This window comes from Suncus etruscus, chromosome 9 (assembly GCF_024139225.1).
Source record: "Suncus etruscus isolate mSunEtr1 chromosome 9, mSunEtr1.pri.cur, whole genome shotgun sequence".
Classification (NCBI taxonomy): Eukaryota; Metazoa; Chordata; class Mammalia; order Eulipotyphla; family Soricidae; genus Suncus; species Suncus etruscus.
Genome location: NC_064856.1, coordinates 107,307,033 through 107,329,636, shown reverse-complemented (window position 1 = coordinate 107,329,636; position 22,604 = coordinate 107,307,033). Strand labels below are relative to the sequence as shown.

The window sequence follows — 22,604 nt, the reverse complement described above, 5'->3', positions numbered from 1 at the left end:
AATTATTGTTAAATTTATATATAATTTAGTAAAATGTTTGTAATTATATTATAATTTTTACTCTGATGTACAATTTCACTTCATTACTACCAACCTTTTGAAGATTTAGGAAGCCCAGAGTACAAACAAAATAAACCAAATCATGGGGCCAAAGAGATAACATGGAGGTAAGAACATTTGCCTTGCATGCAGAAGGATGGTGGTTCGAATCCCAGCATCCCATATGGTCCCTCTGAGCTGCCAGTAGTAAACCCTAGAGTGCTGCCAGGTGTGACCCAAAAAACCAATAAATAAATAAATAAATAAAAATAAACCAAATCAAAAACCAATTCAAGGCACATTTTGATCAAAATGGCAATAACAAAAGAGACAGAAAGACTACTTAAAGCACCAAGAGAAGTAACAAAATGTCAAATACAAGGAAAATCATATAAGACCACAACATAAGTCTTATCATATAAAACCATGCAAGCAAGAAAGGATATTGGCATATCAAAGGATATAATGGGATATTCAAAGTATGAAAAGAAAAAAATTTTCAATCTAGAGTCTACTACCCTCAAATTTAAATTTGAGTGAGGATAAAAGCATTCCCAAACCAAGTGTTGGTGAAATTTGTAGCATATAAACTGACCCTGCAAGAGTTACTAAAAGCCTGTCTATCAAAAGAAAATGGGTATGATTTAAAATCAACTCAATTGGCAAAAGGTAATCATCACACTCCATTCAACTTTGCTTCAATAAAAACAAACATGTTAGATTTATCATCTCCTTTTTAGCTTATGACTAAACTTAAAAATGATTTTTCTAGAAGTAGCATAAAGTATCTCACTAATTATGCCATATCATTTTCTAAAATGGACTAAAGATTATCACAGAATTTTCTTTTTCGTTATCTAGAAAACAGTTCCGGGTCAAGGTTCAATTCTAATTGCACCAAAAATTCACAAAGTTCAAACAACTCAGCTTCAACAAGAGTAAATATTTAAACATGGGTCGCTTTAATAACAAGAAATGTCTCCAATAAAGTATTTTCTCTAGGAGCTGACTGAAGGAATGACTAGCTGATGCCTTCTGATTTCTGAAAGAGAAGCTGCTTCCATGCCCTGCTCTAGTACTGAGGTACTGACTGGACTTGTGTGAAGTCACACAGATTCAGTGTGAACTCATGAAAGGAAGCTTTCTTCCATTGAGCTTATTTTTTATAAAGCATTGAGAGGACTCTTCCGGGTCACCTTTTCGTATTCAATGGCCTTTGAGGAACTCCTAAATCAAGTTGGTGGCTTGGGGAAATTTCATTTCCTTCAGATGGCTTTAATTCTTACCATTTATATGACCCTTATGCCTCATGTGATATTAGAGAACTTCACTGCGGCCATCCCTGGTCACCGCTGTTGGGTCCACCTCCTTGACAATGACACCATCTCTGGGGCCCTCAACCAAAATGCCCTCCTGAGAATCTCCATCCCACTGGACTCCAACCTGAGGCCGGAGAAGTGCCGTCGCTTTATCCAGCCTCAGTGGCAGCTTCTTCATCTCAATGGGACCTTCTTCAACACAAATGAGTCAAACACTGAACCCTGTGTGGACGGTTGGGTGTATGATCGAAGTACCTTCCCCTCAACCATCGTGACTGAGGTGAGAGGCCCCATTTATCTTTTAATGATCTGGTTTTTGTTGAGTACGACATAAACTAAACAGGATTCAAGTCTTCATTTCCTATTTAGATAAATTAGTCGTCAGTTCCCTTTCATTTCAGCAAATGATAGTTACTTATCTTTTCTTTTAATTTCCAAGCAGTTACATTGAATTGGGACCCAATGCAATCAACTAACTATCCATGAATTCTGCTATCAAAGGGTTTTAAGTTCCATTGAGAAGACATGCTCATATAAGTATGTACTTGGTACTAGATGAACTATTATTTTTTTGAAGTTAAAAATACTAGGTGAACTATTTTGAGAATATAACTGAAATAGCTATCCTAACTTTAAAACTATCCAGGGCCAGACTGTTTTCAGAGAAGTCAATATATATTTTTCTATGGCAGTGAAAGGTAGGCAAAACTACTTGAGAAAGACTATTTTAAGTTTTCAATGTGCCTCCAAGATTAATCATTGATCCATGAAGCATATATATGTGTATATCTAATAATACAATAATTCTATATCATGTAGAAAACTTAGTTGATGGTTTCTTCAGGAAGCCAAGCTCTTGCTGGGACTTGAAGGATATAATCAGTAAATGCAGGAAAGAGAATATATGTTCACTCAGGGCTCTTAGAGCAAGGAAACTATGCACTATGATAGCCTGCTGTAAAAATCCTCAGTACTGGCTTTCTTCTTTTCCAGTGGGACCTAGTATGTGATAAACAGACAAAGAGATCAATGGTTCAATTCTTATATATGATGGGAATGCTGATTGGAGGCTGCATAAATGGTCCTCTTTCAGATAGGTGAGTGTCTCCAGATCACTGTCTGCCCTTTCTCTATGGAGCATTTATCTATGGAGCATGGTCTCTTCTTCCCAGAGAAGTTTTTTAGAGAATCCAATAGGTCATTTACACCATTGTAAATGGTTGTGGTTTCTAGAACTAGAAATGGAGGATCAATGAATCAGGGTAATGAATGCCTGTGCCAGACATAGGACATCTCCATAAGATCTGGGACAATTTCAGAGCAATTTTCAGATAGGTGTACCAAAATACTGTATTCAGAAAAAAGGGAAATGGTTGACCTATCTCAATAGAGATGATACTTCAAGATGAGGTTCAACCTCTTTGAAGACACAGATATAAAGAGCAGCATTGCAGGCTGTGTCCAGATCACCTGGAATCAGTAAGGAGGAACTACTTGTTGGTCCCAGATTGGTCTTAATATCTTAGTTCCCCTACTGCAATAGTAGGTGTTTTGGTGTCCATAATGATTCCTAGGAGAGGTATGTACACCTGATTCATAAAGCTATGTCCAAGTGGTAGTGCAAACACTCCTAATTCCACCTCCTAACTTGAAAGGTCACAAAGAGGGGGTTGTTTTGGAAGGAAGAAGAGAGTGAGGGAAGAATGAGGGAGGGAGGAAGGAGGGAGAGAGAAAGGAGGGAGGGAGGGAAAGAGAAAGGGAAGGTGGAGGGAAAAGAGACAAGAAAGGAGGGAAGGAAGGAAAGAGGAAAGAGAGAGATTCTTGTTCTGGCATTCTAGAGAGTCTCTCAAGTTGGCTGCTCTGTTTTCCTATATCTCATCTTCAGAATTAATGAATTTCCCAAGTACCTTTCCTGTACACACTTAACATCATCAATGGGCTCTTGAAAAGTGAATTTTAAGCCAAATAAAATAAAACAAAGCTAATGTTATTATGAGTAATTAGTGTGATTAATCATCGATTTACTCTGGTATATTTTTGTTCTCAAAATATCACCAAATTTATATACAAGCACTGCTACAGAAAAGATTTGTGTGTATTTTTTCCAACCCACTTTTTTCTGCTTTGGGGACCAAACTTGGGATGCTCATGGATTACTCTGAGCTCAATATTTAACAGTTAACCCTGGAATGCTCCTGTAGTGGTGCAGGGGTTTGAACCTGAACTTCCTGAATGAAGAGCATGTGCTCGGTCTATTGCTATTTCTCTTTGCAAATCTTCCAACCCACTATTCCAGTTTATAGTTTCAGGTGACTTGATCCTATCCTGGCAACTCAAGATAGAAGAGCAAAAAGTCTCAACCCAATCTACACAGTATGTCTTCTTATTTAAAAAACGTGCCTGGCTACATATACATCACACACACACACACACACACACACACACACACACACACACACACACACACACACACACGCCATTACTAGAAATAATAGTAAAATAAAAACTGGAAGGTATACAGTAAATGGATGGGAAACCAGAAGAGGGTCAAAGAATAATCATAATTGGAAACCAACAAATACTAGGAGATGAATTTGAGCTACAACTCAACAACAAAAAATGTATAATGTGTAGTGAAGGCAACCCTCAGTGGCTAATTTTGTCATTAAAGTCCCCACACAAAATGAGTGAAGAGACACAAAATGAGTGTAGTGACAATAGCAAGCTGACAGAGGAGAAATTCTTCATTCTTTGTTGGAGCACTGGAATTTAATATGCAAAATAATTTGCTAAAATTCAATGGAACCCAAGATTGTTGGGTTGTAACAACAACCTAAGATTGTTCCTTGTAACAAGCCCACTGCTTCAAATCTTGATCGCGGACTCAAAATTAGACTTTTCCATGCATAATCATTTCCAAAGTTAATTGTTCTCAGTCCTGCCAACAAGCACCTTCCACCAAGGGACCTGATTGGTACAATGCTCTTTGATATCCCTAAAAGCAGAGACAGAAACTCAAACCTTTCTATAGGCTTTGGAGTATGCCCGTGATGCTATTCAACACTATTCAACAAGGATGGAGGCATTTTTAGCCAATCTAAATTTAGAATCAAGAGACCCAAACTATAACAATCTAAACTTAGAATGGACCTGTCACACTGAGAGGTCAGGGGGTTAAGGGTGGAGGTATAGGATACATGATAGAAACTTTGGTGGAGGGAGGTCAACACTGATGGTGGGAATGGCCCTAATTCACTTATTGTGAATTATGAATATATGACTATATAAAATTTTATGTCACTATATGCCTGAAATACAACTATGATAAACTTGTAATTCATAATGGTCTCAATAAAAAATAAATTTAAAATAATTTTGAGTCTAATAATATGACAGGAGCCAGGGTGATAGTACAGCAGTGGCACTTGCTTTACACTGAGCCAACCCAAGTTTGGTCCCTGACATCCCAAATGGTCCCCTGAACCCACCAGGAGTGATTTCTGAATGCAAAATCAGGAGTAACTGCTGAGAACCACTGGATGTGTGTGCCACAAAACAAAACAAAACAAAAAGATAAAACTCTCCAGTTAGAGGAGAAACCACCACAATAATAAAGACCTGAAGAATTTAGAAAGCTAACATTACTTAGGAAACAAAATCTAGGGAAGGAATATATACACGATAGCATATCGGAAGGGGGAAAAAGAATGAATTATTACTTAAAGAAATGATAATTAATAGTTCCCAAAACCTAAGAATGAAGTAGATTTTTTGAATTATGAAGTTCGGGTATTCCTAAATAGATAGATCTCATAGATGCCTATTCCAAAGTCCATTATAAATTTAAAGACAGATCATTTTGAAATAAGAAAGAAAAAAAAAAGGATGTTACACATCAGAAGGTTTCTAAAAGACTGTAATTAGATTTTACAGCAGAGACTTTGCAGGCCAGCAGGGAGTGGGAAGATATATTCAAAATATTGAAAATTTTAAACCTGTCAATAAGAACACTTTATCTGAAAAAAAACTCTCCTGACATAAAGAGAAATGTAGTCTTTAAGAAATAAGAACTAAGAGAATTCATCACCAATAGATGCACCCTACTGTATGAGCTAATGTTAAGTTCTTGTGGCTGGAAAAGAAAGATAACAAGCAACATAATCATATACATTTCATTGTTACAGTAAACATAAAGATAAACAGAATGCTTTGCTACTACATCTATTTGATAATACTGTACAAAGAAGTTTAAGTTCTATTATATGACTAAAAAGACAAAAATAGTAAGAATCCAAAGCACAGACACTCTGCTGTAGAATGTCTACGATGACTACTACTACTAGATGTTTGTGGCTCAAAACCAAAAACAAAAGATAAAATTCTCCAGTTAGAGGAGAAACCACCACAATAAACAAAAACCTGAAGTGTTTAGAAAGCAGACAAAAACTAGAAAAGTAATATATGCACTGTAGTATATCAGAAAGGGAAGAAAGACAGAATTATCATTTAAAGAAATGATAATTATGGGGGCCGGAGAGAGCACAGCAGTAGGATGTTTGCCTTGCATGCAGCTGACCCTAGAGGGACCCAGTTTGATCCCCAGCATCCCATATGGCCCCCCAGTCTGTTAGGGGAGATTCCTGAGAGCAGAGCCAGAAGTAAACCCCTGAGTGCCTCTGGGTGTAGCCCAAAAACCAAGAGGAAAAAAAGGGAGGGAAGGAAGGAAGGAAGGAAGGAAGGAAGGAAGGAAGGAAGGAAGGAAGGAAGGAAGGAAGGAAGGAAGGAAGGAAGGGAGGGAGGGAGGGAGGGAGGGAGGGAGGGAGGGAGGGAGGAAGGAAGGAAGGAAGGAAGGAAGGAAGGAAGGAAGGAAGGAAGGAAGGAAGGAAGGAAGGAAGGAAGGGAGGAAGGGAGGGAGGGAGGGAGGGAGGGAGGGGAGGGAGGGAGGGAGGGAGGAAGGAAGGAAGGAAGGAAGGAAGGAAGGAAGGAAGGAAGGAAGGAAGGAAGGGAGGGAGGGAGGGAGGGAGGGAGGGAGGGAGGGAGGGAGGAAGGAAGGAAGGGAGAGAGAGGGAGGAAGGAAGGAAGGAAGGGAAAGAAAGAAGAAAGAAGAAAGAAAGAAAGAAAGAAAGAAGAAAGAAAGAAAGAAAAGAAAGAAAGAAAGAAAGAAAAGAAAGAAAGAAAGAAAGAAAAAGAAAGAAAGAAAGAAAGAAAGAAAGAAAGAAAGAAAGAAAGAAAGAAAGAAAGAAAGAAAGAAAGAAAAGAAAGAAAGAAAGAAGAAAGAAAGAAAGAAAGAAAGAAAGAAAGAAAGAAAGAAAGAAAGAAAGAAAGAAAGAAAGAAAGAAAGAAAGAAAGAAAGAAAGAAAGAAAGAAAGAAAGAAAGAAAAAGAAAGAAAGAAAGAAAGAAAGAAAGAAAGAAAGAAAGAAAGAAAGAAAGAGAAGAGAAAGAAAGAAAGAAGAAAGAAAGAGAAGAAAGAAAGAAAGAAAGAAAGAAAGAAAGAAAGAAAGAAAGAAAGAAGAAGAAAAGGAAGAAGAAGAAGAAGGAAGAAAGGAAGGAAGGAAGGAAGGAAGGAAGGAAGGAAGGAAGGAAGGAAGGAAGGAAGAAGGAAGGAAGAAGGAAGGAAAGAAGGAAGAAAGAAAGAAAGAAAGAAAGAAAGAAAGAAAGAAGAGAAGAAAGAAAGAAAGAAAGAAAGAAAAGAAAGAAAGAAGAAAGAAAGAAAGAAAGAAAGAAAGAAAGAAAGAAAGAAGAAAGAAAGGAAAGAGAAGAAAGAAAGAAAGAAAGAAAGAAAGGAAGGAAAGAAGGAAGGAAAGAAAGTTTAAGAAATAAATGATAATACAAAGAAGAAATATTTGATATAATTTAATGAAATTATAATTATTTATTTTTTAATTATTTATATAATTATTATAATAAAATTATGAGTGAAAAGTGTTGGCCTTAAATATGTGATTTAAGTTGTATCAACCTAAAACAGACTGTTTGCCTATGAAATATAATAAGTAATCTCTTGGTATCCACAAAAAATGATACAGCAGATATATAAAAAGAAAAGAATGAAATCACAGCACCACAAAATAATCAAATCACAAAGAAACACTGCAAGAGAAGTGAGGAAAAGAACTGCAAAACACATAGAAGGAATGATTAGCCAGAAACAAAAAGAATAGAGGCTAAGTCATCTGCTTTGCATGGTGCATGTAGCCATTATATTTACAAATGATCTTCTGAACACCATCAGGCATGACTCCAGAGCTAGTCAGGAATGACCCTAGAAGTCCCTGAACACGATCAAGTGTGTCCCACAAACTCTACAAATGAATGATAGCAGAGCAATAGTAAGTTCTTGCCTTACAATACTCTAAATATACATGTATTAAAATTTCTAATCAATGATTATGGAGCATAATAAAATTGATGTCTAATACGATCAAAATATGATGTTATATCTGAGACTATATTTAAGGGCATATATGGGCTGCAAGAGAAGAGGTAGAGAAAAATATGCCATTATGGTAACCATAGAAGGGAAGAACTGGTTGTCCTGGTATAGCTGTCCTTCCATCAAACTATGTAAACTTTTAATCAAAATCTGTCTCAAAGGTCTGTTAGCATTATAGAATGATAAGAGGGGTCATCAACAAGATGATATATATGTCTCACACCAGTGAGAATGGCCCACTTCAAGTTTGGAAACAACCAGTGTTGGCAGGGACGCTTGATGAAGGAATTCATTCACTATTAATGGGACTATTGTTTGGTTCAGTCTCTATGAAAAGTACTTGAAGACTTCCAAAAAAATTAAAAATAGAACTTCCAAAGAATCCTGGAATTATACTCATTGGGCATCTATTTGAAGGGCACATAAATTTGTGAATATATCAAGGCATGTATTCATTGCAGTACTACTTAAATAACCAAGTTCTGGAAACATTCCGAGTTCCCCATAATAGATGAGTAAATAAGTTTTGGAATATATACAAAAATGAATGTTTCTCAGTCATTAGAAAAGATTAAATACTGCTATGATGGAACTGACGGGCATCCTGCTAACTCAAGTAGGAAGAAGGATAAATACAGGATAATTTCATTCATTTGTGGTGAAGTATAAAGAAAAAAGAAAGGAAATAGAGAATGACCAATGAAAACAAATCCAGAGCATCTTCCTCCAGAACTATTTTTGCCAATTGAGTATCTATCAGGAGAGATTTCAAGAGAGTGGTAGAGGAATAATGGCATTCTGCCAGTGAGTTTGGGGTGGTAACATAGTGTGCCTAAAAGAATAATATTCATGCTATTCCAAATCATTACACCTCAAAAAAAATAAAATAAAATCCAAAATAAACACAGACATAACAATTATAAATAACACGGTCCAGTATTAAAGCACTATAAATATAAAGCAAAACATCTAAAGATGTAGAAGGAAAATAGATAATATAAAGAGACTTTAATATCAAATTCTCTATAATAGGTAGGTCATCTAGACAACAAATGAATTAGAAAATATTCAAATATAACACCACCATAGACCAAATGTGCCTATCAGACATTGTATAATGTTCCATTCAGACATTGTACAATATTCCACTCAACCTTAGTAGTATATTATTCTTCATGAGCATACACAGAATATTATCCAAGATATTATCCAAGATAAGTACACTTGTTAGGTAACAAAACAAAATCTAACCAATTTAATATTGAGATATTTCAAGTCTCTTTTCAGATCAGCATGGAATGAACAAAAAAGAAATCAACTAATGTAAGAGAAATATTCTAGGCACTGAATAATTATAAGCAGCAAAACAATCCTTCACTCTAAAAATACCCCGAAGTGATCCATTGTGCAGACTAAATTAATAAGGAAAAAAAATAAAAACAAGAGAGCAAGATAAAGAAAACAAAGCAGGAAAATGGCCCAGCTCCTCCACCTAGTTGCAAAAGAAAATAATGGCCACAGACATGTCTCAGGTAACCCAATCTGGGATAATACCTCTGTGGCTTTCTCAGAAAAGGAGTGGACAGATTCCTCTTTCTGCATGAAGTACAGCAGCCCAATATCGCACCCTACTCCCTACGACAAAAACAGCCCAGCCCCACAATTTAATTTTATCAAACTTCCACGGCACCAAATTTGTTTCAAATCTATAAATCCTGGACCATGGATCTACACCCAGAAATGTGACATCCCAATATTTTATAGTAGTATCACAGGAAATCTGATGGAAAAGTTACACAGTAATCTACCTAAACAGTAATGCAGAAGGCTAACCTAGTAAATCCAGCCCAGTAAATCATTAGCATTGATTTTAGTAATACTGTGGAGAAATGGAACAATCATTTCCAATTGACCTATGTCGACCTAAGTTTTGATCATTCCATTTGTCTTTGTGTTGTACAAACAATATGAAGTAAATTTATTTGTGTCTACAGAGAGATAGGCCACGGTGGTGGGTAGGAGATTGAGGACACTGGTAAAGGGAATGTCTTATTGGTGATAGTATTGTTGTTTATCTAGTACATGAAGTGACTGTATTATGAACAGTTTGGTAAATCATGGTGTCTCATAAAAATTAGAAGAAAAAGATAGGTTGGAGAAATAGTACAGTTGATAATGTACTTGGCTTGCACATGAGCAACCAGGATTCAATTTCTTTCACCCCAAATTGTCCCCTGAGCCTACCAGGAGTAATTTCTGAGTGCAGAGCCCTGAGCAGCAAAAAAAGAAAGAAAAAAGTATTCACAATGGAAGAATGGATGAATAATATGTGATTTATACATGTATTCATTTATACATGTATTCACATATATACATGTATATGTAGATACAAATGAATTCTATTCAATCATAAGGATAAAATCTGACAAAATCAAAAATCATAGTATTACACTAAGCAAAATGTCAGACAGTGAAAAATATTGCAAGAGCTAAACTATAAAGCTTATTTTTTTCCTTGTTTTGGACTTTACATCCAGCTGTACTTGGGGCTTACTTCTAACTCTGCACTCAGGGATCACTCCTGGCAGGGTACAAGGGATCATATTGGATGCCAGGGATATAACCTATGTTAACTGTGCAAGGTAATCGCCCTACCAGCTGTACAATATCACTAGCCTCCTAGTCTTTTGTCTTCTTTATTGATTTGTTTGTTTATTTTCTCTTAGTTTCTTTATTTAAATATTGTCTTTTACAAAGTTGCTCATAATAGTTATTTCTGGCCATCAATGTTCCAAGACCTTTTTTTTTTTTCCTTTTTATTTCTTCTTTTCTCTCTCTTTTATTTTTTTGTTTTGTTTTGAGCTACCAGGCCATGTTCTGGGATCTATGACTACCTGGTATTTGTCCTCTTCCCTCTAAGTAATTTTGCTCAACTAATTTCCCTCCAGGGTACTGTATTTCCATCCAAGTTGCAGGGAACTCCAAGATTGTATCTTTTCTTAGGGCACATAGTATCTTTTGGTGTAGATATTTGGCAATAAATGCTTAAATTCCAAAAGAACATCAACAAAAAGAAAATTTTGCAAGGCAGACTTTATCAAAATGAGAAATATTTTCTCACTAAAGGACATTATCTAGAATGTAAGATCACCTAGGTGGATAAACATTTAGCAAAGCATATCTGTTATGGTATATGGGTTTAATATCCAGAGTATGTTAAGACAGCATGAACTCAACAACAAAATTATTGTTCAACCAAAAGTTGGTTAAGGACTAGAATAGATATTTTTCAAAAGAAGAATGAGCCATGAACATATGAAAAGATTTTCATGACCAATTGTCTAGAAACTACAAATCAAAACCATGAGTGAAACCACCTCATACCTACTAAGATAAACAACATATCAGAACTACAGATGATAATAAACACTGGGACAAATTAAAACTATCATATGATGGTGATGAAATGAAAATGGTATGAACATTTCTTAAAAACCAAAACGGAATTTTCATACCAATGGCAATTTCATCACTAGGTTTATATTCTCCAAAGCTGCATATCAGCATGCATATGGCACTACATGAAATTGTCAAAGGTTTAAAAAGTCAAGTATCTGGGGCCAGGTGGTGGCGCTAGAGGTAAGGTGCCTGCCTTGCCTATGCTAGCCTTGGACAGACCTCGGTTCGATCCCCTGGTATCCCATATGGTCCCCCAAGCCAGGAGCAACTTCTGAGTGCATAGCCAGGAGTAACCCCTGAGCATTACTGGGTGTGGCCCAAAACCAAAAAAAAAAAAAAAAAGTCAAGTATCTACAATTTATTAAATTAACTAAAATAGTATATTTGTGTAATAAAATATTATTTATCTAGAAAAAGAGAATTTGGGTACATGGCACAAGGCAAGTGAACCCAAAAAATAATATGCTAACTGAAATGCCTTAGCTATAAAAAGACAAATGTTGTGTTATCCCCTTACATAACATCTAAAACAGATAAATCAATGTAAGCAGATAGTAGATAAAAGGTTATAAGAAAGATAAAAGGGAAAAGATAATGGGCAATATTGCTTAATAGGTTATAGTTTGTTCGTAATGATGAAACTCTTAACTGCGGTGAATATAAAACATCATGAACAAAACTAATCACCAAATTGGGGGCCGGAACTATAGCACAGTGGTAGAGCATTTGCCTTGCACACAGCCGATCCAGGACAGATGGTGGTTCGAATCCTGCCATCCATATGGTCCCCCGAGCCTGCCAGGAGCAATTTCTGAGTGCACAGCCAGGAGAAATCCCTGAGCACCTCCGGGTGTGAACCAATCCCCCCCAAAAAAATCACCAAATTGTACATCTAAAATGGCCTTTTGTCGGCGCTCGGGGTTGCTCCTGGCTCTTTGCTCGGAGGTCGCCCCTGGCAGGCATGGGGGACCATGTGGGATACCAGGATTTGAGTCACCGTTCTTCTGCAGGAAGGGCAGACGCCTCTGCCTTCATGCTATCTCTCCGGTCCCACTTTGTTCCTTTAATTATGTTTTTTATTTAATTTTTTAAAAAGTCTTTTTTCCTTAGATATGTGTGAGCATATATATTTTTAGTTTTTGTCATGTTTCTGTTTTCTTCTCTCTCCACCCCCAAATCCACCAGCAATATAATGTAGCACCACTTCTTCCTGCAAAGGCATATTAAAAAAGGGGGAAATCTTACGTATAAAAACAAGCTCTTATCTACGAAGGATAAGAACTCATACTTTTTTACAACACAGGAGCATCTCCCACCTTGAACATATGTCATGTGGAACCAACTTAGACCCCAGGGAATTAGGCACCGACCATCCAGCCTTGACTCCTGGATCCCAGACATAGAAACGACACAGTTCTCTACAACAGCTCCAGGAACCAAATCCCCTCCGGGGCATCCATAATGCTGCTCTGACACCAACATGCACCAGTTCTAAAATGGTATCCTGACAACGAGGAAATGGGAACAACTTGATCTAAGAGCAAGTTGTCCTTCATCACCAGTCAACGATAGGACACCCTTTGATCTGTGCAAAAGCCAAGATCTCTATCTACAGATGACTGTTACAACCAGGACTGAACAGTACGCATCCCGGGACCAGCAACAACAACAACAAAAAAAAAAAGCTCTAGCCTAGGTTTTGGTCTACCATCTATTCAACAAACATGATCTCCAATTCCAGAGGTCTGACTGAGACAATTGCAACTGAATGGGTCTTCCAGAAACATAATGAAAGACTCTATCCCAGACTCCATACTAGGAGCAGCCAAGACCACCAACTACAGAAGATGGATTAAAACGACACTGAAGAAACAGAACTTGCTAAAACCACAAAGACTTCATCATAAGCTTTATTCCTTGAGCTGTACAGACATCAAGATCTCTAGATACAGAGGTCTGATTTTACCATCCATGATGAAGCAGAAGTCTTCCATACACCACAAAAGCACCGAGGGGAGAGTAAACGATCATGCAAGGAGTCTATAGCTAATCCCATGACAGTATACTTAAAGGGCAGAGAAACCCTGTATCTCCTAGGCCAAGGGAATTCCCTCTATATTGTCCCCAATAGTTACTGTGCCTATGCGGGGGGGGGGGGGGGGGTAGAAAAAAAAAAGCACAAAATAATCCTTTTATCCACTTATATATTTGATTGATGGATTGATTTTTTTTACTTCTTTATTTTGATGTAGATATTGAAGTTGATGTCTCCAATTTTGTTTTATTTTATCTTTCTCTCTCTCTCTCTCTCTCTCTCTTTTTTTTTTTTTTTTTTTTTTTTTGCACTCCGGCATGGTTTGATTTCAGGACTAAGACTATTGTGTGGTGCTTGTCTTTATTGCTGTAGTGCTCACTGGATATTTTATTTGATATTTCTTTCTGTATTGTTGAGGTGTTTCAATTACCTTTTTTCTGTCCTCTCTCAAACTGAGGTTGAAAGCCTCTAGACTCCACCCATTTTCAGTTTATTTGATTTTTTACCCCATTCTATTGCTTTTCTTTCCTTCAAACAAAACCACATAGATCAAACTATCTAGCTCCACCTCTCAAATAGAGGGGGAAATGAGGGAGGGTACCAGGACCAAACAGATATATGATCACTAGTAGTAAGCTAGACACCGAAGGGACCACTTAATCTAGCAGCTCAGGGTTGATGGTGGGGGATATGGGTTGCAAGATGGGAACGGGGGTGGAGGGAGGGCAAATTTGGTGATGGGAATTTCCCTGATTCAATGTTAATATTGATATACTAAAATACTACTGTGAAAGATATGTAAACCAATATGGTCAAAATAAAAATTTAAAAATATAAAAATAAAAAATAAATACTAAATAAAATGGCCTTTTGTAATTTGTCTACTTTTTTCCCACAGTAAAGGCATTTTTGGTCTGCCTTTTTTTTTTTTAATTCTTTTTTTTTTTTTTTTTTTTTTTTTGGTTTTTGGGCCACACCCGGCAATGCTCAGGGGTTACTCCTGGCTGTCTGCTCAGAAATAGCTCCTGGCAGGCACGGGGGACCATATGGGACACCGGGATTCGAACCAACCACCTTTGGTCCTGGATTGGCTGCTTGCAAGGCAAACGCCGTGTGCTATCTCTCCGGGCCCTGCCATTTTATTTTTGTTTTCTACATTATTTCTTGATTATATTAGTGTGTATGATTATAATTAATCAGTGTCATTTTGCTCCTCTGTTCCTTATTTTTTGCCTTTGGGATAATTATTTTAATATTTGCATAAATTTATTTTAATTTTTTTCAAAGCAACTCCCAATTCTAAATTTCATCTATTTTTACTAGTGAGCATACATGAACACATTCTTTTTTTTTTCTAAATTGTCATTGCATTTTCTTGAGACCCAATGTAACACAAACTATCCCCACTCCTTACTTTTCTTTTCAACTTCTTTCTCCTTTTCTTCTTTATCTCACATAATTTTTTGTTTTTGTTTTTGGGCCACGCCCAGTAGTCCTCTGAGGTTATTCCTGGCTTTGCACTCAGGAATGACTCCTGGCAGGCTCAAGACCATATGGGATACTGGGGATCGAACCCAGGTCAGCTGTGTGCAAAGCAAACACCTTCCCCACTGTGCTCTCACTTTGGCCCTTCTCACATAATTTTTAATTCTGAGAAACTTTCATACCTCATCTGAGTTGTGACTTTCTTATCCTCTATTCTGAATGAAACATATAACTTGAGTTCATGTATTTTCAGTCTCAAAAAAAGAGATCTACTCACATCCTCAAGAAACTTTGCTGTATGATTCCATTGGCATTTCTTTTGCATCAATTTTGCTTTCCTCATTATAGTCCTAGAGACTCGAATACATTATCAACTCTTTCATATTCTCCACATGATACATAATCTCTTCTGTGTTAAACATTGTATTAGTACAGTGGATGCTTACACATTTATAATTCATCAATTTTCATCTCTTTTACCTGGTGTCTTGTGTCAGACAACTCCTGGCATTTGGATGATGGTATTTTGATATTGGTCATTTACTGTATTTTTCATACCATAAGATGCATTTTTTTCCCAAAAAAAGATGGCGGAAATGTCTGTCCATCTTATGGAGCAAATGCCACCTGGAGCTGAGCCTGAGTGCAGGGAAGAAGAGACAGTCATAGTGATTCTTAATGTCAACGTGACTGCTATTCACTTAACATGATTAAAATATTATTCGGGTATAGTTTATTCAATATTTTAGTACACCATTAGCTTTAGAATATTTTTTTCTTGTTTTCCTCATCTAAAAACTATGTGTGTCCTGAGCTGTGGCGCGAAGTGGTAAGGAGTCTGCTTTGCCAGCACTAGCCTAGGACAGAGCACAGTTCGAACCCTCGGCCTCCCATATAGTCCCCCAAGCCAGGAGCCATTTCTGAGTGCACAGCCAGAAGTAACCCCTGAGCGTCACCAAGTGTTGCCAAGAAAAAAAAATGTGTGTCTTATGGTCAAGAGAAAAAAATATAGTATATAATACACAGAAAGCATTAATTTTGAGGGGATTCTTGTTGAATTAACTCTTGAATTTTCCAGCTTTCTTGTATAAAGATCACCTCTAAAAAATGACTCCACGTTTCAGAGCACGTTCTCATTTTTCTGAAGTTGTTACCACAAATTATTATTGATCCTCAAATTCTAACCTGACTCTTTGTTTCTTAGGTTTGGGAGAAAGCTTATTCTCAGATGCTCTTTACTCCTGTTTGCCACCCTTGGAACCTGTGCAGCCTTCGTTCCCACCTTCCTCATGTACTGCTCACTACGCTTCTTGATGGGTTGTTTATCTTCCGCCATCATGGCAAATAATGGCTTGCTCAGTAAGTCAGCCAGCTTGATTTTCTCTATGTTCACACATTTGAATTTAACCTTAAAACCCACCTTTCTCTGACACTACTATCCATATTTCCCCTCTTTCCTTTTTTCAGTTACTGAATGGATAAGGTCCCAGTCAAAAACCATGGTTGTAACAGCAATATCCTCTTTCTTAAGTATTGGTCAGATAATTCTGGGAGGGCTGGCCTATGTCTTCCAAGAATGGCGTACCTTGCAGTTGGTGACATCTGTACCTTTCTTCATCTTCTTTTTAATCTCAAGGTATGTGCTTCTCTCTAACTTTGTCTCATGAGAACTAGATAATAAACTGAATATTGAATTGGGATATACTTATTTCCTTCTTCCCTGAACATTTTCTTATCATAAGACCTAAAACCCTTGGCCCTCTTTGTTTCATTCTGTGGAGTGTGAACAGTTCAGAGATAACACTGACTTTTTCTTCACATCCATATTTCTTTTCTATTGTCTTTCTTCTTTTTTTCTTACAAAATAAATATTTTAATAATATCTTTATTTAAACACCATGATTACAAACATGATCGTAGTTGGGTTTCAGTCATAAAAAAGAACACCCCCTTCACCATTGCAACCTTCCCATCACCAATGTCCCCATCTCCTCCCTCTCCCACCCCCTACCTGTATTCAAGACAGGCTTTCTACATCTCTCACTCACTGACATTGTTGTATCATCTTTCTTCTTATCTTTTCCAAGAATGATGGCAATAGAGTTGCTACAATATTATTTTCCTAAATAAAAACAGATTGCAATATTCTCATTTTTATTCCATTTTTTCCTTTTGATTCATAATAGATTGATATGACTGTGTGTTGTACTTTCCATTTTGTGTATGAAAAGAAATAAGTAGAGGGCCCGGAGAGATAGCACAGCGGTGTTTGCCTTGCAAGCAGCCGATCCAGGACCTAAGGTGATTGGTTCGAATCCCGGTTTCCCATATGGTCCCCCCCATGCCTGCCAGGAGCTATTTCTGAACAGACAGCCAGGAGTAACCCCTGGGCACTGCCGGGTGTGGCCCAAAATCCAAAAAAAAAAAAGTAGAAAATTTATTCATATAGCTAGTTGACAAAAACAAGAACTTCTCAAGTGAAAAAAATTTTTGAGATTCAGGAGCAATAGTATAACAGGTACGGAGGGCACTAGCCTTGCACACAGTTGACCAACCCAGGTTTGATTTCTGATACTTCATAGGGTCCCCCAACCCAAGGGAGTGCAACAGTGATCCTGTGAGTAGACCCCAAGAACTACCTGGTGTAGACCCCCGGCCCTTCAAAAACAACTTGAGGTTATAAAATTAATAATCTATTTTATGTGCTCAGTATTTCCTCTTCATTTACATAATTTTTGGGACATTTAGGAATCAATAACTTAGTTTTTATAATTAAATCCAGTGTAGGAAAGGTCAGATATAATTTGTAAAAAAGAAAGTTCTACATATTTAAGAGAGCAAGATGAGTTCATAGAGACAGGAATATGCAGTCCACATCAGAGTCACACATTATGTCAATCTATCTTCATGGTAACCCTGCAAAGATGGCACACCGTGTCCATAAAATTTTTTTTAATGAAACTCTCTCAATACTTTGATTTACAAAGTTGTTGATGATATACTTGTTTCAGGTATTCAATGTTAAAACATCAATCCCATCACTTATGTGACCTTCCCTCCATAAGTGTCCCCTTAGTGGGCACAAAATTATTTATTTTATAATTTATTTATAGAGCTTGATAGAGCATATATTGCATTTATATATAATATATGATACAGTACATATTGTATTTTTATATAGTCTTTGTTTTCTGATTTACTGAGCTATTCGGTGACAGCTGAGCCAGCTGTGTTATTGTTCTCACTCATCAAGCCTAGTGGGCTTCTACACAACTTTCCCAGCTGGTTTTCTACTGGGCAGTCAACTATGGGAAGCTTAGAGGTGTTGTTCAGCCACATATGTGACAGCCACTTCTGAGCTTTGGAGCTGGAAAGCCCATCATCTCTCCAAGATCATATGTAAATCTGAGCAGCTGCTTGGGTGTCATGGGAGCCAGATGTAGGTGGCTGGAGTGCTGAAGGGGGTGGGGCTCTTTCTCAAACAATGGACACTGGTACAAAACTGAACCTTCTTTGGACCCTTTGAGTTGAGTGTTCTCCAAATTAGATTAAGATTAATTCTGGAACATGCACTTTGGCAGAGCTTTCTTTGCTTCTGAGTGTCTGCCTCTATAAGCCTATGGAACCTGAAGAAGGGTGGGCTATGTCTGGTGAAAGGGTGAGAACTAGGCTCTGAGCTGGATAGATAAGATTAAGATTCAGAATCTATTTATGGATCATTGGCTTTGAAGCTTCTGCAGGCCACAAGTGAGACTAGAACCCTGAGGGGCTGTATTCACATGTCTAATAGCTGTTCCCAGACTGACACAGGTGAATTTGTCTAGTCCTACAGTCCAGCACCAGCCAGCCATAAAAGGGGTCTGCCCCTTTAAATAAAACCTTAATTGTGATTAGCTGCTGAGTCTATAAAATCCTCTCTAGGGTTGGCCATTGGAAGAGACAGTTGAAGGAGCAGAAAGAGTTGGTTGGCAGTTAGAAGAGAGAGTTGGAGAAGAAAGAGAAGAGTTAGGGTTAGCAGTTGGAAGAGACAGTTGGATAATCCCAAACTCAGCTCTCTCTCCCTCTTTATCTCTCTCCTGGCCTAGGGGTTTGTCATAGGCCCCAGACTTTTCTAATAGATAAGACTGTGGTATTTGTCAGAGCCTTGCTTGCCTTGCATACAGCCTACGATGTATGGAACCTAGGTTCCATCCCCAGCACCACATATGGTCCCATCCGGAGTAAGAACTTCACAGCCAAGTGAGATTCAAAATTTTTTAAAAGTCCTGAGAATTTTCCACTCAGGAAATCCAATACAGATATGTGTTCTGTGAAGAACTTTTATCATTCAGCAGGAATCTCTCTGGTGAGGGGTGACAAGAAATGCTTGGGAGGCAAGCCTATTGGGGTGATCTCTAGACTGAAATCTCACTTAATGTGCTTGCCTTGGGAATAGTAGCTACCAGCCAGGTGTGGACCCCCCCCAAAAAAAGGCAAAATAATAAAAAAAAAAGTGATAGAATGTTAAAGTCTGTATTTCTAACCATGGAGACATAATGCCTAGAGTAGTTATTTTCTACTTTTATGCAATTTTAATTAAAATAATACTGTTTATGGGAATATAGGGGGAGAGAGGGATAAATAGAATAATGTGTTTAAAAGAGAACTTGGATAGTCTTTTGGGATGAGGGAGCTGAAAAATACCATAGAATAAAAGAAATAAATAGTACACCCAAAATTTAAGTGGGGATTGCCAGAGAATGGAATGTGTCTTTTTAATATTTCTATTCCTAAGGCAGTAGGGAAAAGAGATGAATAGAGGAACATCTGGGTCATTAATCGATGACAAATACACTTAGACCTGACTACACTTTTGTGCTTTTCTTTTCACAGATGGTTCATAGAATCTGCTCGGTGGCTGATTACCACCAATAAGCCAGAACAAGGATTAAAGGCCCTTAGAAAAGTGGCATGCATAAATGGTATAAAGGATGCTGGGGACACTCTGAACATAGAGGTGAGCAGGAAAGAAAATGCAATTCTTGGACTGGAGGGAAGATGTAAACTGACACCTGCCTCCTCCTCATTGAGATACACAAGTTGTCTTCCTATGAAATTGAGCAGAGAATATAAATTCACTTCCTTCGCCTTCATGAGTTTCATTCCGAATTTCACTTCCAAATCAGAATCTATAACCTACAAACTTCCATGGATGCTCTCAACCTTTCTATTGGCTCTTTTTCTTTTTTTTGAAGGGGGTCACACCCGGTGACTCTCAGGGATTATTTCTGGCTCTAAACTCAGAAATTACTCCTGGGGCCAGAGTGATAGTGCAGTGGTAGAGCATTTGCCTTTCACGCGGCTGATCCAGGATGGACCTCAGTTCAATCCCCAGCATCTCATATGGTTCCCCAAGCCAGGAGTGATTTCTGAGTGCATAGCCAGGAGTAACCCCTGAGCGTCACAGGGTGTGGCCCAAAAAACCAAAAACCAAAAAAGGGGGGGAGGGGAAAAGAAGAAGAAATTGCTCCTGAGAGGGGACCATATGGGATGCCAAGAATCCATTCAGTATTGGCCTCATACAAGGCAAATGCCCTACTGCTGTGCTTTCGCTCTGGCCCTTATTGACTCGTTTTCAAAATGCCATTGCTGCTCTATAATTTTATGAAATCTCTAACTTCTTACATATTTTTCCGCAGTTCTTTCACGCCTGTGATTTCATGTCTAATATGCCACATAGTGGAAGAAAAGGAAACATATTTCTTGTCATATTGCGTATGGTGGTCTCAATAGTACCTTAAGTTTGGTTGGAAAAGTGATAACTGTTTGTTGTCCTTGGAGGTTGTGAGAGTTACCATGCAGCAAGAGCTGGTGGAAGCACAGAAAAACACTTCTATGTTTGACTTGTTCCGCACTCCTAACCTGCGTAAGAGGATCTGTATCCTGTCCTTTGTGAGGTAACCGGCATGCCAAAACTAAACTGTTAAGGGGCTGGATCGGTGGCGCTAGAGGTAAGGCATCTGCCTTGCAAGCGCTAACTTAGGACAGAACTTGGTTTGATCCCCCGGTGTCCCATATTGTCCCCCAAGCCAGGAGCTATTTCTGAGAACATAGCCAGGAGTAACCCCTGAGCATCAACAGGTGTGGCCCAAAAACAACAACAACAAACTAAACTATTAAGATGGTGGAAACTTTAATCCAGTCACTTAAAGGTTTCAGCAGTGTTGGGGGGGGGGTGAAAACTGACTTGGAGGTAGAAAGAAGACCATAAAAATAACTGCTGTGTCTGGAAAATCCAATTGCATTTTAAAAGACTCACTTGGGGGTTGAGTGATAGTACAGTGGGGAAGGCACTTGCCTTGCATGCATCCAACCCATATTCAGCACCGGCACCCCAGATAGTCTCCCAACCACTGCCAAAAATAATTCTTGAGTTTAGAGTGAGGAGTGAGGAATAACCCCTGAGCATTGCCAGGTACAGCCCTCCCCCTAAATTAATTAATTAATTAATTAAAGGTTCACATAAAATTCTTTAGTGGTGAGGAGTTGGTTATGTCATAGAGTGTTCAATCTCATCACTTGAAGATTTATGTTGGGAACTGCATTACAATACAGATTTAGATGTTTCTATTGTTTTCTTTTAAGAGTTAGTGGGAACCACTGTTACAAAGAACAAAGGGCAGGAATTATAAAAAGTATACAACTCAATCAATATCTTCAATAGTCAATCAATAGTTTGCTTTGTTTTGTTTTTGTTTGTTTGCTTTTTGGTTTTTGGGCCACACCCGACAGCGCTCAGGGGTTCCTCCTGGCTCTAAGCTCAGAAATCGCCCCTGGCAGGCACAGGGGACCATATGGGATGCCGGGATTCGAACCACCGACCTTCTGCATGCAAGGCAAACGCATTACCTCCATGCTGTCTCTCCGGCCCCAATCAATCAATACTTTTAAGTCAATCAATAGTTTCAATAGTCAAAAGTGCAGCCAATTTCAAAATAAATATCGAAAAGTCCTAATTTCCCAGACCCTCCCTACTTAACAGTCACCACCACGACAGACTCTCAACCCCGCCTCACTGTCCTTTCCCATGATTGATCAATGCTATGACACCCATTACCACAGGAAAAAATGCCTGATCGTGATTTTCACATAGTGTAGAAAATAAAATGACTCTGGTGAAAATTCTTTGGCTTAAGATTACTCATATACCATTTTGTTTCAAATTGCAAGCTGTGCCTATGGTCTTTAATACTGTTTGGACCATGGCAATGATCGATTTCAGCCACAAGCTTCAAGACTTATGGTCTGCACATATTTCTCCTGTCCTTTACAGATCTGCAATCATTGTACCATTTTATGGCATTGTTATCAATCTGCAGTACTTTGGAAGCAACATTTTCCTCTTCCAGGTATTATTTGGAATTGTGACTACCTCAGCTCGATTTCTTGGATTTTTCGCACTGCGTCATTTTGGCCATCGATTGAACCAGATAATTCTCTTTTCTCTGGTGGGAATTTTAATCCTTCTCAACATTTTTGTGCCACAAGGTAAGAAAAGACATAAATATTTGTCCCCAAAACCAAACAGTATAGAACAAATTTTTCCTAATAAGTTGTTGGTTCAGAAAGCCAAGAATCAGCAGGGGGGAGCTCAGACCTACATTCCTCCTGATTGCATGGATATAACTCATACCATTTGTTCTAGACAGTTTCTCTAGAACAGTCGTTGATCACTCTCCCCTTCAGCTATTTATCGTTTTAATAATGATCATGGAAGGCCTAACCCTTATAATCATAGCCAATGTTATAATTATATGTAACTTATTATATGTGACATATCACGACGCTATGTGA

At 38.0% G+C, this 22,604-nt stretch overlaps 1 protein-coding gene across 1 annotated transcript in view; it reads left to right on the top strand.

Moving 5' to 3' along the window:
* Positions 1-1,050: 1,050 nt before the first annotated feature.
* Positions 1,051-22,604, top strand: part of LOC126017631 (solute carrier family 22 member 10-like) — a 31,032-nt gene continuing 9,478 nt past the window's right edge. The window contains exons 1-7 of the mRNA XM_049779651.1: positions 1,051-1,638; positions 2,352-2,455; positions 15,976-16,130; positions 16,239-16,407; positions 19,644-19,767; positions 20,592-20,707; positions 22,084-22,298. Coding sequence (XP_049635608.1) covers positions 1,249-1,638; positions 2,352-2,455; positions 15,976-16,130; positions 16,239-16,407; positions 19,644-19,767; positions 20,592-20,707; positions 22,084-22,298 — 1,273 coding nt within the window. The 5' untranslated portion in view covers positions 1,051-1,248. The remainder of the gene's footprint in view (positions 1,639-2,351; positions 2,456-15,975; positions 16,131-16,238; positions 16,408-19,643; positions 19,768-20,591; positions 20,708-22,083; positions 22,299-22,604) is intronic.